General features: G+C 44.5%; 1 protein-coding gene across 1 annotated transcript in view; it reads left to right on the top strand.

Moving 5' to 3' along the window:
• Positions 1-6529, top strand: part of arhgap39 (Rho GTPase activating protein 39) — a 381858-nt gene extending 375329 nt beyond the window's left edge. The window contains exons 14-15 of the mRNA XM_068052219.1: positions 3979-4148; positions 6054-6529. Coding sequence (XP_067908320.1) covers positions 3979-4148; positions 6054-6248 — 365 coding nt within the window. The 3' untranslated portion in view covers positions 6249-6529. The remainder of the gene's footprint in view (positions 1-3978; positions 4149-6053) is intronic.
• The last annotated feature ends 11041 nt before the right edge of the window (positions 6530-17570 follow it).

Raw genomic sequence — 17570 nt, 5'->3', positions numbered from 1 at the left:
CACCCCCTCCCCCTATTGCTGCCCCAATCAGCTGTCTCCTTCCAGGGCCTCACCTTTCTGGAAGGCATTGTTATAGAGAGCGTAGCATACCACCACAATGGCAGAGACCCTTCCAGGTGGGTATTGGAGGGCACCAACCAACCAGTCCAGGCAACGGAATTGCATCTTCAGAAGCCCGGTGGCATGCTCAGTGGTTGTCCTGCTGAACAGATGGCATTGGTTGCATCACCTCTGTGCCTCTGCATGGGGCTTCTGCAGATGGGTGTGTAACCATCTCTTCAAGGGATTACCCTTGTTCCCTAGGATCCATTCATGTATTTTAGGGGATTGAGTGAAGATTTAAGGCAGCCTGGACTGGTGGAGGATGAAGGAGTCATAGCGGCTGCCAGGAAAGCGACCACACCCATGGAAGAAGCTTTAGTTGTGGTCGCAGACGAGTTGGATGTCAAGGGAGTAGAAGCCCTTCCTGTTGATAATTTCACTGGCCGGTCACTTGGTGCCTTAATAGCCACATGGGTGCAATCGATGATACCCTGCCTGGGGGAATCCAGCAATGGAGGCAAAACCCAATACTCTCTGCCCCTGCGAGGCAGTGTTTGTCGTTAAATGAATGTGCTCTCCAGCTCTCGCTAGGAGGGCATCAGTGACCAGTGAGTGCAGTGGTATGCAGCCGTTTTTGAGATGCCACTCAGATCTGCAGCTGATCCTTGGGAGGAGCCATAAATGAAGATGTTCAGGGCCACAGTGACTTTGACGACCACTGGCAGGGCATGGTGACCAATGCAAGATCTTCAGCAACAAGGGCACAGATGTCTGTGACCATCTGCCTGGAGAGTCGCAGTCTCCTGTCGCACAGGTTCTCGGTCATCTCCAGGTGGCTTTGTCTTTGGCAGTAGATCCTGAGTTGAGGGTTTGGCATACATTGCCCTCCTGAACCCAGGGTTCTGCCCTTCCTGTGGAGAGTATTGGCCCCTCATCGCCACTGACAGTTCGCCCCATTGCAAGCTGGCCAGGCCTTTCCCCCTGCTCTTCTGCCCCCATAATACCAGGGGGGTGCCGACCCCGTTCAATTCCTGGGCGCTGAGTGCCCACTCTCCCTGCCACCTGTGAAGCACCTAAGACACCCCCTTACCAAGTGCCCAGTCCCCCTTTGCCCCACTGACACTCTTATGGGCTGGGGTGATTCCCTGGGGCAGCTATGACTCTGTACGCACCTGCCTTCTCAAACACAAGTTTAAAGGCATGGAGCAAAACATTTATAATTATCAGGAGTGAAAGTAATGACAAAGGATTGGGGCATCGGGCAAGTTCCCACAGCCCACCAAAGTATTGTATCCAGCCTGCCAATCAAAAGCGCAAATGATTTGCCTGCGCACAGACCTCTGTCCAGTCGGAGCACGGGGGAGGCGGGACTCGCTGGGACACTGGTGCTGTCAATCAGGGCGCGCTGACCAATGGGAGCAGGGCAGGGGCGGTTCTGGTACAGGGAAGCAGGACTCGCTGGGAAGATTGGAGCCATCAATCAGGGGCGCTGACCAATGGGAAAGGATAGGAGGCGGAGCTGGCAGAGCCATCAATCAAGTGCTCTCTGAGATGATGAAAGGTCACAGACCTGAAACGTTAACTCTGTTTCTCTCTCCACAGATGCTGCCAGACCTGCTGAGCATTTCCAGCACTTTTTGCTTTTGTTTCAGATTTCCAGCATCTGTAGTATTTTGCTTTTATTATCTGAGCTGGAGAGTGTCTGTGTGAGTAGAATAGATAGGATAGCGCACAGGAAAGCAATGATAGAACTGGAAAGGGAAGACTTGTTTGAGCCAGAGCAAACTTTTTTTTATAGGCAGACAGTCAACTTTCACAGCTCTCCAAACACCTTGGTTTCTGTCAGAGTGCGGGGCGGCACCGAGTGGCAATGTGTTTCTGATCCTGGTTCATCGGGAGGGAGACAGAGCGAGTTGGGGGAGTGGGGGGGAAGAGAGAGAGTTGTGGGGGAGAGAGAATGGGGTGGGGGGAAAGAGAGTGGGGTGGGGAGAGAGAGCGAGAGGTGGGGGGAGGGTAGAAGAGAGTGGGGAGGAGCGAGAGAATGGGGAAGGAGAGTGCGGGGGGAGGGGGAGTGGGGGGAGTGAGAGAGTTGGGGGAGGGAGAGGGGGAGAGAGGGAGGGAGAGTTGGGGGGAGAGCGAGTTGGTGGGAGGGGGGAGTGAGAGAGTTGGGGAAGAGAGAGGGGCGAGAGTGGGGGGGGAGGGGGAGAGAGGGAGTGGGGTAGATGGGGGAGAGGGAGGGGGAGATGGGGGAGAGGGAGAGTGAGTAAAAATTGTTTACTGCATCTTGGAAGACTGGAGCTGGAAATCTACCTGAAAAAGTTCAGTGTTTTGAAGAACTTTGTAACTTTGTGGCTGTAATTGGTGCATATTTGCTGAGTGGATGAGCCAGTAAATCCGTGAGATCTGTCTTTGTTATATCTTATTATTAATGTGCAATTTGGAAAATATATATTGACTGTGATTTGACTGTTAATTCATGTTTAATTTATGATTTTGGTTTGATGATGTAAAAGTTATGAAAGTGAAATATTGTCCATTTAATTTTTTTTATTGGGGTCGTTCAGTAAATTTGGTTCTTTTGGTTTGTTGGTGTCCACAGGGATCACAACAGTTAACTCTTTGTATAAATTGCACATCAGTTCGACCGTACCTGGTTAAATTGTTAGATTGTTTGGCCACAGTGCCTTCTGCTGCCTACGTCCTAAGCTCTGGAATTATCTCCCTACACCTCTCCGTCTCTCTTCTCATCCTTTTAAGACGCTCCTTAAAGCCTACCTCTTTGACAAAGCTTTTAGTCAGCTACCCTACAATCTCCTTATGTGGCTCGGTGTCAAATTTTGTCTGATTAGCTCCTGTAAAATGCTTTGGGAATGTTACTGCGTTAAAGGTACTATATAAATACACGTTGTTTCTGTTTTTTGGATAGTGTAAGCTCGTCAGAACAGAACAAACTGCTTTTTAAAACAAAGTGGAATCCTGGGCATCATGAATGTTACAGGACTGCCGGTTATGGCTCACTTTGGTTTATCTTGCTAAGGCACACACGGATGATCTAAGTTCTTTCTGCTTGCTTCAGATCAAAGAAAGATCCTATTCCTTTATGCTGATAAGAAAGATTGCTTATTTCTTTGTGCAATCTCAAATTCTGTAAGAAGAATTGAAAGGGACTTGTTTGATTAATTCCTCATTAATCCTTCGGATTTTCTCTCCAGACTCCTGTTTGGCTATTCAATATCTCATCTATAACTTCTTTTTATAAATAATTCTATTTGTGAATAATCCCATTCAATACTGCAGACTGTTATTGCCATCATGTCTCCTCCTTTGTCTCTCTTTGTCAATTATTTTGTCTGACTACACTCCTGTGAAGCTCATGGGGACATCTTACATTAAAGGCGATATATGAATGCAAGTTGCTGTTATTGTTAGAAGTGTGGGGAATGGTTAATTATAGCCATCTTCTGAAGTGAGATGAGACTCAGTGGCATCCTTTGTATCGTGCAGTTTACAATCAGTGGGAGGATTGTCTCCCCTGCATCATATTCCATCCCAGATGCCAAAACATATGTTTGGTTCCAACTCCTAGGGATCATAAACTTAACTGTGGAATTAAACTTGCAATGAGTGCAGGAAGAGAGCATCAGGAGCAAGCCCACATTGCAACCAAAGGGCCCTATTTATCCATTTATACTTAACTAAAGTGTTTTTTTTAATGTTCAAATGTTATAATTGGAACTGGGATGGATTGTATTCCGTTATCAAAAGCCTTGAGGGTTTTTGGAAAAAAAAAAGTCTGAACGAAATCAAAAATTGTAATAGCTGGTAACAGGCTGGGCACGGAGACTTCGAGTTTGCATTCCACTAACCAAGCATGAACCTCAGCAATAAGATTGAAATGGATCTTTCTCTCTCTCTCTGTCTTTACACTTCTGACAGCCTCGTTGTTGAAATTATGGTACCGTGAACTAGAGGATCCACTCATCCCTCATGAGTTTTACGAGCAGTCCATCAATCATTATGAAAACCCAGAGGCAGCGATTGCAGTCGTCCACTCCTTACCTAAGCTCAACCGTCTGGTACTCGGCTACCTCATCCACTTTCTACAGGTACGACAATTGTTACAGACTCTTCCCACCACTTAACACATCTACGGTTAACACACAGATACATTGGATAAAGCTGGATAACTGCCGAGAGAAGAGAGGAGTAGAAGAATCTGCTGATAGGGTTAGATAAAGTAAGGTAGGAGGAGGCTCATGTGGAACATAAACACTGGCATAGAACAGTTGGGCCGAATGACCTATTTCTGTGCTGTAATTTGTGTAGTAAGTAAATAAATAACACCTCAATAATGTTCAATTACCTTTTGTGTACTTAGACCATTCTAATCCCCTCTAAGTGATGTGGGGTTATTTATTTTTATTTATTTTAGAGATACAGCACTGAAACAGACCCTTCGGCCCACCGAGTCTGTGCCGACCATCAACCACCCATTTATACTAATCCTACACTAATTCCATATTCCTACCACATCCCCACCTGTCCCTATATTTCCCTACCACCGACCTATACTAGGGGCAATTTATAATGGCCAATTTACCTATCAACCTGCAAGTCTTTGGCACGTGGGAGGAAACCGGAGCACCCAGAGGAAACCCACGCAGACACAGGCAGTACCCAGAATTGAACCCGGGTCGCTGGAGCTGTGAGGCTGCAGTGCTAACCACTGCGCCACTATGCCCCCCATTTAGTTATAGTTTGCATTAAGCACTGACTACACTTCAGATAAAGCTGCAGGTCAGGCTAGAGTTGGAAACAACATGGCAAAGTTTCACTACACATTCTTATTATCTGGTAGAGTGTTATAATAGCGCAATCTCACTGTATCACCATTGTGTACAGCGGCTAACTCGCATTCCCACAAACGTGCCCACTGTTAGCGGTAGGATCTGTCTTTGTCAACTTTATTTTCCTCTAGATTCAGAAATTTACTTGTTATTTTCTTCAGTCCTATACAGTCCACGGTCAGGTTTGATTAGAGAATTACACGTTTTTTTTCCCCCTTCAAAACCATATTTAATTCTCATGGCACCATAATGGCCTGCTCTATTAAAGGATCTGTATAATTTCAGTTTGACCTGGGGCTTTTTCAGTTCTTTTATTTTTCCTCTCGTTTTCTCCTCCTTTACTGAAGGCGCTGAGTGGCACAGAGGGGTGGCAGTTATCCTAGAATTGTATGAAGCTCTACTCAGACCCCATTTGGAGTATTGTGTTCAGTTCTGGGACTGCGTCTGAGGGAGGTGCCTGCAGGAGGTGCACCATAGATTCAGCAGAACGATACTGGAGCTAAAAGGGGTTAAATTATGGGGGCAGGTTATATAGGCTAGGCTTGTACCATGCATATAAAGGATTATGGGGTGATCTAATTGAGGCGTTAAGAGTTGAAAGGGTAGATAGAGTAAATTAATTTCCTCTCATGAGGGAATCTAGAACAAGGAGGCATAATCTTAAAATTAGAACTCGGCCATTCAGGGGTAATGTCAGAAAGGACTTCACACAAAGGGTATTGGAAATCTGGAATGTGTTCCCCCAAAATGTTGTTGATGGTGGGGTCATTTGAAAATTTTAAAACTGCGATTGCTAGATTTTTGTTAGGTAAGGGTATTAAGGAACATTGAAGCAGTGTGGGTAAATGGAATTTAAATACAAATCAGCCATGATCTGATTGAATGGCCTATTCCTGTTCCCGATGTCTATCTAATATCTCATCTTAAAGACGGCATCTCCGACAGTGCCACACTCCCTCAGTCAGTACTGCATTAGCTGGAGTGTCTGAATGACCTCCTCCCGTTACTGCAGAGTTCAGTATGGCTAGATGAGGAGATGGAGAAAAAGAATTCAGATCTAAAGTCCACTTCCTCTCCCCCTTAACCGAAGCCAAGTGGGACCTGAGACACGTTGGTTGAACTGAAAAATCCATCGCGTTTTCCCTCTTTTCTCCTGCCATTCAGATTTTCGTCCAACCGGCCAATGTCTCCATTACCAAGATGGATGTCAACAACCTAGCCATGGTCATGGCCCCCAACTGCCTCCGCTGCCAATCCGACAACCCCCGGATAATATTTGAGAACACACGGAAAGAGATGTCCTTCCTCCGAGTACTAATCCAACACCTGGACACGAGCTTCATGAAAGATGTGCTATAGCGAGGAAAGTTTAGGAAAAATTGAAAGGAGGAAGAGAAACAAACAAAAAACACAAAGATAAGCCTTGTAAAAAAAAACCATAATGGGTTTGTGTCTGCATTTTGTTTATACCGATTTGAGATCTTTTTGCCAGTCCCTTACTGGTTGGTGTTGTCTACATTATAAAAAAAAAAGGAAAAAAAACAAGAAAAATAGTCTGATATGTAAATTTTGATGCTGGTTTTGATGCTGCTTTTTTGTCTGCTCTGTATGATGCTCCCATCCTGGTCCTCCCCACCTGTGGCACGGTATACTAATAGTTTATTTTTTTTTGTTTAGCATGCGTACTTGGGTTTTTAAACCTCTTTATAAAGTAACTTTATTTTTATAGCATTTAATTATACAGGGCTATAAAAAAATCCGAAAACAAAAGACACCCTTTATGTGGGCGGGACGTCCTCATACCATTTATTTCTTCCTTCACTTCTTACCATTCCACGGTACATTGCTGTGAATTGTAGCCAAGCGTATTCCAAACCTTATGTCATTTTAAATTTTGGGCGAAAGCCATTCAAAAGATCCACAGTTTTAGAAAGAATTGTTTTTGCTGTGTTTTTCTCTCTCTGTAAATAATCTGGGGTTTTTTCCCAACAACAAAAAAAATTCAAATCCCTTTCAAGTGTCAGGGCAGTGTAGAATTGCCCCACGTTGGTGCTAAATCTCATCAGTCTGGTAGCCTAGATGCAAGTGTTTCATCCAGGTGCCCAGTTTAGGGCTTTCAAGGTTAATCGATTTGAGCAAGTCTGCATGTTTTTCAGATTTACACGGAATGATGGTAGTCAATGCCAAGAACACAGGCAGAAAATCCCAGAATCTCACTTTGTAAAAGTGGGTGTTTAATTAATCTGCTTGCTGTAATGCCATAGCTTATAATGATTCTGTTTTTAAAAGAAAATGTTGAACTGTGCTTTCTTTCTCTATCGAATATTATTAACCACTTAGCTGTAAATGAAATGTGACCAGCTCATAATCTCAAATACTCAGCAGGTCTGGCAGCATCTGTGGAGAGAAAAGCAAAGTTAACATTTCAGGTCTGTGACCTTTCCTCCCCATTCTCCCCCTCTTCCTCCCACCAATCCCCACTCCCCCCCCCCCGTCACCAATCCCCACTCCCCCCCCTCCCCCGTCACCAATCCCCAATTCACCCCACCGTCACAAATCCCCACTTCCCCCCCCGTCACCAATCCCCACTCCCCACCCCCGTCACCAATCCCCACTCCCCCCCCCACAAATCCCCACCCATCCCCGCTTCCCCTCACAAATCTCCACTCCCCCCCCCCATCACCAATCCCCACTCCCCCCCCCATCACCAATCCCCACTCCCCCCCCCTCACAAATCCCCACTCACTCCCTCACAAATCCCCACACATCCCCACTCCCCCCCCCACCCATCCCCGCTTCCCCCCCCGTCACCAATCCCCACTCCACTCCCCCTCACAAATCCCCACCCATCCCCGCTTCCCCTCCCCACTCCCCCCCCACCCATCCCCACTCCGCCTCACAAATCCCCACCCATCCCCACTTCCCCCCCCCGTCACCAATCCCTCCCCCCCCCGTCACCAATCCCCACTCTACTCCCCCTCACAAATCTCCACCCATCCCCACTCCCCCCTCACCCATCCCCACTCCCCCCTCACCCATCCCCACTCCCCCCTCACCCATCCCCACTTCCCCCCTCACCCATCCCCACTTCCCCCCTCACCCATCCCCACTTCCCCCCTCACCCATCCCCACTCCCCCTCACAAATCCCCCCCCTTCCCCCCCCCCACCCACCGCCTGCTTCACCCCCCCCCCCCCGCTTCCCCACACCCCCATCCCTGCTTCCCCCACTCTCTGCCTAATGGTTTGGACGGTAGACCAGAGAGCAGCTGAGTCCTACAGACTGAGTCGTACAGCTGAGTTGGCTCCTCTTATTCAGTGTGGCTACAATTAACTTCCAGTTTCTTGTTTAAACTAATAGCAAACTGACTCAGCTGGGAAGACATTTGATTAACTAACTATGAGTGGAATTGACATTTTGTTTGAGTTGATTTTGCCCATTTTAGTTTTACTTTCAGTGCATGGTGCGGGCTTGATGACTGGTCTCTCCACGAGAGCCTGTTTGCTGCCTCAGCAACCAACCCGCAACACTTAACAGTGATCCAGCAATTTCCACACTGAACCTTGAAAGCCTTATGCAGATGGCAGCTGTAATGAGCACACTAGTTCTACTTTCTAAAGCTCAGCCGTTTTACCAGGGCCTCCGCCTTTTTTGCAGTCTAAATTAAGCGTATTAACCTTCGATTTATAAAGATCACGTAAAGGTCTGGTGTAGTTAGGCTCTGGCTGGGACTGTTCTGTAGAGTGAGTGCTTGTTTTAAGACTGGAGAGGAAATATAACACTGAAGGAAGGACTCTACCCACCCTGCCCAATCCATGCGCTCTGCGAGTGGATCACTCTTGGTTTCTGTGCCTCAAGCTTTGCCCGGTTGTCCCTGTCCTTCCGAACTTTCTTTTTCACACTTGGCTTTCTGTTGATGATTGTCTTTTTAGCACCATCTCCTTCACCTACTTTCAGAGCTGAAACTGCAGAGCAACTTTTTCCAACTAAACATGAATGTAACTTCAAATGAGCAAGTGTTTCTTTTTAAACCACTCAGATTCTGGCAGTGGGTCATTTTTTCTCTTCAGATTTTTAAAGTTGTATGTGCTGATGGTAACTCGTGTCCTCAGGTCATAGAGTCATTCTCATGGGTTAACCCGTAACCATCCCTAGCATTCATATTGGAAGGTTGTACATTATGTTGGTTATTATTTGCTGACATCTGACGTGTATATGGAATGGTAAAATCACATTCCCATCTTCCAAGCTTGTAAGCCACCACTATCCAGCCATCACATTGAATTATTCTTGATATCCCACAGCTCTGTATTGACAGAACCGTTCTCTTGTCACATAATGTTACCACCTCTTCATGTACTGTGGATTTGTGAAGGAATGATGCACATTCATATACATTCATGATGGTGTTCACATTATATAATGTGAAGGGATGAATGATCATAGAATCTTAGCACAGAAGGAGGTCATTTGGCCCAACCTGCTTGTACCAGCGATCTTTGGTTAACAGCAAGCAGCAGAGTGATGGTTTAATCACCAAGTTCAGGTGATGCTACCAGCTGCAGAAGCACAGCTGGAGGGGTACAAGGACCCCGCCCTCAATTAAATTACTGCCCTGCATTCTCCCATGTGTCTTGTATCTTATCGTATTATTTTGGTGAGTCCTGCCATTGTTGGGTATTCCACAATGAATAAATACTGCTGTAAAGTTAGCAGAAACTTGCCACTTGAACTGCTGACTGTGTTGCTGTAGCAATGTATGAAGCTGGGATCTACAGTGGTAGTCTTTGCAGCTATTGTTGTGTTTAATGTGCTACATGGGACCTGGGTCCCTCTCCTGGTCCTAGATTGCAAAAGTTGGTCCATCCACATTTCGACGTGAGTGGTCAGAAGCCTGTCCCAAAGTCAAAAAGTCTTTTCCAAACACACTGAAATTTTGACGGAGAATCCTATTGAAAAACACACAGCCTGAATATTCCTGATCATTATGGCTGGAGTATGATGATACTGTTTGCCCCTCACCTCGTTGCCCACCCACCCACCCCACCCCACCCCACCCCCGCCAGCCGGGTATTAAATCGCTCCCTCTTTTTCACTTTAGGCACTGTAAGGCATGCATAGTCCTGCACTGAAACTACAAGACGTAACCTTCGCTGAACAGAAGTGTTTCCAGTCCCGCAAAGTGGGTTTACACCTAGCCTTCTCATTCCCACAGCTGCAGCCAGCGATTCCATGTGCTATTTTTTAAAAATACATTTTTTCCACTACCAGTATATCAAAACAATGATGAGCTGAGACCTGTGGCAGTCTCAGTGTAAGATCCTAGTGTAATGCATGGATTGGTTTCATTTGCCGGTTGCACACATTCAGGTGCTCCTCAGATGGCTTCAGAGTGTCATTTTTCAAGATAGCACAAAGCAACTGAATGGAGCTGCCAGTCCAGCCACTGACAATGACTGGAAGGCTGACAGCAAAAAGTCATCCACAACTATGAATAAGAGGTTAGACTTAATTATTACAAGTCTGTATAACGCTGCAGTAAAGTGGAACTCCATTATCCACACTCCTAGTATCCACCGTACCAATCATAAATCAGAATTTTCCCAGCATAAAGATTTGGGTGAGGCATCACCTCACTGCCTACTTCTTGTGTCTATCTCATCATCTTTTCTTGGTGAACAACACTGCATCGTAATATTTTTATTATTTAGATATTATTGGCCTCGACTCCGGTGCCCAAGATATCACTGTACCAGTATGTAACAGCACTAGCCAGGGCTCTAGATAAATCCACTAATCCCCATTGTGTCCTCAGGAATCTCCTGTGTTAAGTTGGATGTTGGAGGTCCCACTGTGTGTGTGGTTCTCTTTTAAACATGTGTGACAGTAATTACAGTGTAAATCTCTCTCTGGGAAAAAGACCACAATCAGTTAAAGCTTTTCTCTCATAGGTGACAGTCTGGACCTTTCAACATGATTATTTTCCTGTGTAATTGCTCTCACATCCCCGCAAATCCCTATTAATCTCTGCCTGATGTGAATGCTACAATGAAAACTTTGCCTCAGCTGTGGGTCGCTAGAGACACCTGCAGGAGGGGACTAGCCAGAATTCCTATATAGGTTTTACACTGATAAGCTGATGCTGGGATCATGCAACACCCAAGCTTTCACGAGCAAGGCCATCAGGGCAGGACAAAACAGGGCTCTCAGTCACTAATTTGCTGTGATTTTCGAATCAAAGTAAATTAGAAAAAGTAGTGGTCCCAAATCTGTTGCCTGGGGGTGCATCACTCAGTGTTTCTCCCTGATCTTGAAATAACTCCTGTAGCAAGTACCCACTTTGTTCTAACCTCCAGCCAATTTCTTACTTATTTTCAAGATTTATCCAGCGTTCCAATTATATGATCGGAGATAGCTGCCAATAACAGGATGAGTGTAGCCCAGTTTCCCCTGTGGGAAATCAGCTGCATCAGTGATCTTGCTTTTGGTGAGTGGGGAGGGGTTTAACTCATGAAATTCTCCTGCTTTGCCTCAGTGCCCATTTTTTGGGAGATTGTTATGGGGAACAGTACTGAGACAGAGTATCCTAGGAGAAGCTTCTGTGCTGATGTGACATTCTCAGCCAATCTTAATACATGATATGGGAAAGATCTAGAGAGAGGCTAAATGGAGAGAATGCAGAAGAAAATGCAGCTCATCGCTGCTTGTCCACCTGTGAAAATTGAATCAGTTCAGTCATGTTACCATCTTAAAGAAAGAACTAGCATTTAAACAACACCTCTTATGACGTTAGGATGTCCCAAAACACTTTACAGACAATGCAATGCTTTTGAAGTGTCATCACTGTTGTAATGAAGGAAAACTACATTAAGGAGCCTGGGTTAGTCCTCAGCTCTGTGCATAGTCTGGCTATATTTTTTAAACCATCAGTTGATCGAAATACCATTGCTCAGCAACACTGCAAGTCTGAACTCCCACAATATCATCGAAAAGAGTGTCACTCTCTTCATGCCTGGTACTAGAAACATTTTGTAGAGAGTTGGATTGAAAATTAATATGGGACCATGGCACACAAGAGGCTGGTCAGTTTCTATGTTGATAAGGGACATAAAACAGGATTAGACTCAGTGACATGGAAATGAATCCGTCAATAATTATTTAAAGTATTGCATTTATTTTAAGTAACAATGACTTAGGATTCATATCAGATACAGTATACAGACTTCCTAATGCATATAAATAAGCTGCTTGTGTGCACATTTATATAGAATTTACAGCACAGAAAATGGACCATTTGGCCTAACTGGTTTATGTTCCACCCACACCTCCTTCTACTCTACTTAATCTAACCCTATCAGCAGATTCTTCAATTCCTTTCTCCCTATGTGTCTATCTAGCTTCCCCTTCAATGTTTCTATGGTATCAGCCTCAACTATTCCTTGTGGTAGCAAGTTCCACATTCTAAACATTCTCTGAGTAAAGAAATTTCTCTTGAATTCCTTATTGAATTTATTATTCACTGTCTTATATTAATGATCTCTAGTTTTGGACTCCACCACAAGTGGAAACATCCTCTGTGTGTCAACACTATCGAACCCCCTTCATAATTTTAATGACCACAACCAGCCTTCTCTTTTCTAGAGAAAAGAGCCCCAGCCTGTTCAATATTTCCTGATAGATATAACCTCTCAGTTCTGGTATCATCCATGTAAATATTTTTGCACCTTCCCCAAAGCTGTTATATTCTTTTTGTAGTATGGAGACCAGTACTTTGCAAGTATTTCAAGTGTGGTCTAACCAAGGTTCTCTGCAATATAACTTCTCTGCTTTTCCATTCTATTCCTCTAGAAATGAACTTCATTGCTTTGTTTGTATTTTAAGGCCTTGTTAACCTGCATCACTGCTTTTAATGATTGGTGAATCTGTACCCTAGATCCCTTTGCTCCTTTACCCCATTTAAACTATTTTCTTTCCCAGGGAGTTAGTAGCCTCCTTAATCCTTCCACCAGTTGCTGTCACCTCACATATCTATGTTGAAATTCAATGCCATTTACATGCCCATTCTATAATATTATCATCCTGTATCTTGTCATCTTCCTCAGTATTAACCATAACCACTCTTGGATTTTAATAGAAATGCTGGAAATACTCAGCAGGTCTGGCGGCATCTGTGGAGAGAGAGTTTCAGGTCAGTGACCCTTCATCAGAACTGGTTAACTCTGCTTCTCTCTTCACAGATGCTGCCAGACCTGCTGAGTATTTCCAGCATTTCTTGTTTTTATTTCAGATTTCCAGCATCTGCAGTATTTTGCTTTTATTATTGGATTTTTAGGTTGGGCTGAATTTTCACATTGGTGGTGGGAAACAGGAGTTGGGACTCGCTGGCAGTTGGAGACTGGCTCTGACCTGGGATTTTCACGGAGATGCTCCCTTATTTGGTATGGAGACAGGTTCCCTGTCCAATTAAAGGCGGCAGATGAGCAGTCGAAGCTGGAGAGCCAATCAGAGGCCTTCCAGCTTGAAAGGAGAAGCAGTAAAGGGTAAGTAACTGAGAGGGCGCTTCAACATGAAGGTGCCCTCTCATCAACTTTCTTTAAAATTTAAATGAAAAATAGAGAAAGTAGCCAGATTTGGCGGGGGGGGGGGGGGGAGGGCTGCGGGTGTTGTGGGAAATGCCTCAACAGGATGCACCCGCACCTAGGCAGTCAGGGTCTGTAGGCCAGCCTGGAGTGCTGGCATCCCAGCCTGCCTGTGGGTGCCCGCCTCCAGGCTGTTGAACTGTCCTCTCTTGCATCTGTAAATTGGGATTTTCCTGTCTGCCTCCTGTCTGTGCCCTTAACAAGTCTCTTAATGAGTCTAACTGGTCTTGAACCTGTCTCGTCCAAAATGGCCGGCACCGAGAATGGGGTCAGAAAAAGGCATGCTGGCCAGCGCTGGTATTTTTGCGCCCAGTCCACCTCTGTTCCTGACCTCGGTGGGACCTAAATATTCTGTCCATTGTGTCTCTTAAACTCCAAGCATCCCAATTTCTTATAAATGCGAAACAGTCTTTAAAAGAAAAGGGAAAGTTTGCCATTTAACATTTGGTGCTTCTGACCTGAGGACTGCCATTTATGAGCATTTTCCAACCACTCTTTATGAATTGAATCACTTATGTTTCTCTTATTGCCTTCCTTGAAGTTTTTACTTGAAGGTTTTGGTCATTTCTTGAAAACCTGAACTTTGACTGGAATTCTTAGCTCAGAAAAATTGCAGAAAGCTTCCAACCACCTCCATGCAGTTTACAGAGTTTCCCAGCATACGATCTGCACTTCAGCATGAATTAAATAATATAAGGATCTGCTTCCCTCATTCTGTGAGCATTTCAGAGTTTATTTGCTTTGTTCGAATGACCTGACAAGAAACTGGTGATTGAACAGACAAAACTATTATTTTGGGCTGTTCTGGCATTTCTGTAAATTTATTAAGCTATATGGACATAATCAGCTGAGATTGTGGTTTCTTTCCTAATAATTAGAAAGAAAAACAAAGGGACTGTTTATATTGAATGGATTACTGTGTTTGGAATGTTAAAAATTCAGTTCAAAATCCTCTTCTCTGAAACATCTGAAAATTACATTTTTAGAAGCTTAGAAATTCCATAAATTATGAACTCTAGAGCATTATATTAGATAAGTATTTTTTGTTTATGGAAGTGTCTAATTGTTAAAGACTGGGTCAGTAAACTCACCAGTGCTGCATAAAATTTTCTACTTTTGCTCCTAACACACACCAGGACTGAAAGGCAGGAAATAGCTCGTTCCCACCATGTGATTTAAGAAGCAGAAAACTTAAGCTTAAGGATTTACACTTAAACACTTTAGGACAGGAACTGGTTGATGATGGGGGAAAAGTATTGAGGAAGGTACCTCAGTGTGTAAAAGATGCTACAGATGGGTTTGACGGGGGTGTGGTGGGGAAAGGCTGACAAGTGAAAACACAATCCAGGGTTGGGGTCTAAAGGTTTGAAAGTGGGCCAGCAGCAGTTAGGGTCTCATTCTCCTAGGCCCCTGTTTGACGCCCCTATCCTCATGCTGCAAAACCAGCAGCCCAGTCTTGCTAGTCCCAAACACCTCACCTTCAGACCACTCCCTGGATTCTGGGATTTCCCCTCATATTCAAAAATTCCCCAGCACATTCCATTATTCCCTGATCCCAGTAACTGGCCACCCAGTGCTCCCAAATCCCGAAACCTCCCTCTCCCCAAATCCCAGGATTCCTTTCCCACTAATCGAAGATTCCGAATGTCTCTGGACTCTCATTCGGTATTTACCAGGACTCTATACCTGTCCTGCGAGATCTCAGTCTGCCCCCATTCCCAGTTCTCCTAGGTGTCTGCATTGGTAACAGTGTCTTGTGTAAAATTATTTGGCGTAACCGTCTGTTCTTGTAAAACCTCCATCTCACAGTAAGCATCTGTTAGTTTGCTTCAAACAGCCCCATATTTATCTCAATCCAAATGTTAGAGATGGGAAATAAAGTTTGTTCAAGGGGAGGGGGCTTGAAGAGAAAGAAAGCCCAACATTTCCAATCAACAAAGAAATGGGTTTTAATTGGCTTCAGGAGTCACACTTGGCAATGAGAGTTCATGTGCACTCTGATTGACCTTAAACGCTGCTAAGCACAACCTGCCTCTAATTGCCCTCAAGAACACACAATTCCACATTGCACCCTTAAATGGCTGCACTTTGGCAATGGAATAATACATGCTATAATACACCTTTCCTTATTAAACAATGCATCCTCTAATTAAAACATAGAAATCCACTTCTGTTTTGTAGTTGTCAACCTACCAGTGTAAGATTCTACATGTTCCTATAATCATATGGGGGGCAGACAGGAAAGTGGAGTTGAGACCACAACCGGATCAGCCATGATTTTATCAAATGGTGGAGCAGGCTCGAAGGGCCAAATGGCCTTTTCCTGCTCCTAAGTCCTATTTATTAATCATGGCTCACTACACTGTATCCTACAAGACTTCCAAATTGTGGGAACTCTTTATCTCCCTCCATCCTTCCTACAGCTGTCACCTCATCACAACTTCCTGATTTACCTCAGCTTCCCTCCAACTCTTTCCTTGATTTCTTTATTCTTTCTTGGGATGAGTGACACTTCAAGGCCAGCATTTATTGTCCATCTCTAGTTGCCCTTGAGAAGGTTGTGAACCGTCCTGTTGATCCACTGCTGTGAAGGTGCTCCCCAGTGCTGACGTGTAGGAAGTTCCAGGACATTGTGCAAGGCAAGTTCTTTACACAGAGGGTGGTGAGTGCCTGGAACGTGCTGCCGGGGGAGGTGGTGGAAGCAGGTACGATAGCGACGTTTAAGAGGCATCTTGACAAATACATGAATAGGATGGGAATAGAGGGACACGGTCCCCAGAAGTGCAGAAGGTTTTAGTTTGGACAGGCATCAAGATCGGCACAGGCTTGGAGGGCCGAATGGCCAGTTCCTGTGCTGTACTGTTCTTTGTTCTTTGTATTGACACAGTTTGGTTGCCATCCTTCACCAGGTTTCACACTGATAAACTAATTGGAAATCCAGATCTCTGACTGCCGAGATTGATCTCATCTCGTCTAATCTAACAACCGGTTGCCTTTGTTTCTCTTATTGCACCTGCTTGTGAATCACCTGATAAAGTTATTCTGCTGCAGTGATAGCACAATAGCTAGTGACTGTCCTCCGTGTGGTTTTGTCTCTCCTTGTCCATCATTCCTGTAGTTCTATGAATATCCTGGTCTAACAGAGTATGAGTAAAAGTCTGTAATCATAATCGCGTGTTTAGATAAATGCTCTTCAATCTTGCAGAATTCATCACATGATACTGTCCCCACTTTATAACTAATGTTTGTTTCAAACTTCCAAACTATTTCCATGTCAAAGACTAATTGTTCTGTGACGTTTCACACGAGAAATCAAGACCAGGTATAGTGTTTGGGTGTTGCCAGCAGACCTGCTGAGTATTTCCAGCATTTCTTGTTTTTATTTCAGATTTCCAGCATCTGCAGTATTTTGCTTTTATTATAGTGTTTGGGTGAAATGGATTAGGGAACAGGATAATTGGGGCAGTTGCACAGACGAAATTCAGTCCCGATTTTAATGTCCCACATTTTTGCCCCTATTCTATTTTCATTACAAATTTCTGCGGCCACAGTTACAATGGAAACAGCCAATGTGAATTTGTCATGCTGTAATTACATCCTGCAATGCCTCCACGGGGGAGGAGAACAAAACTGCAGCAAGACAAGTTTACATCAGCAATTCCCATTATAAATGTGGGCATAGGAAATTACAATGGAAAAAATTGGCAGCAAGTGGGTGCAGATGTTAAGATTTTTAAAAATATATTAAAGAAGTGTTATGTACAAAACTTGAATGCACAAGGGGCAGGGAGGAGGGAGAATTCAGTGCTACAGTACCAAAAATGTGATGTGTATTTACTTATCAGCTGTGGAACCGTGACTTGTCAACAGTGAGGGAAGTTCGAAGAATGTTATTTAAAACAAAACTTTATATTTTAAGTATGAATGTCTATATGTGTTTTAAAGTGGTGAGGGCGGGTGGTCTGGAAGGGAGGACTCCTGCTAATCAATGTAAGCAGTTCACATTTCACCCACGTGGGACAAGCCATTCCAGGATCACTGAG

Source organism: Heterodontus francisci, chromosome 2, assembly GCF_036365525.1.
Source record: "Heterodontus francisci isolate sHetFra1 chromosome 2, sHetFra1.hap1, whole genome shotgun sequence".
NCBI lineage: Eukaryota > Metazoa > Chordata > Chondrichthyes > Heterodontiformes > Heterodontidae > Heterodontus > Heterodontus francisci.
Note: the sequence above shows the minus strand (reverse complement) of the source record. Positions and strands in the feature narration are given on the sequence as shown.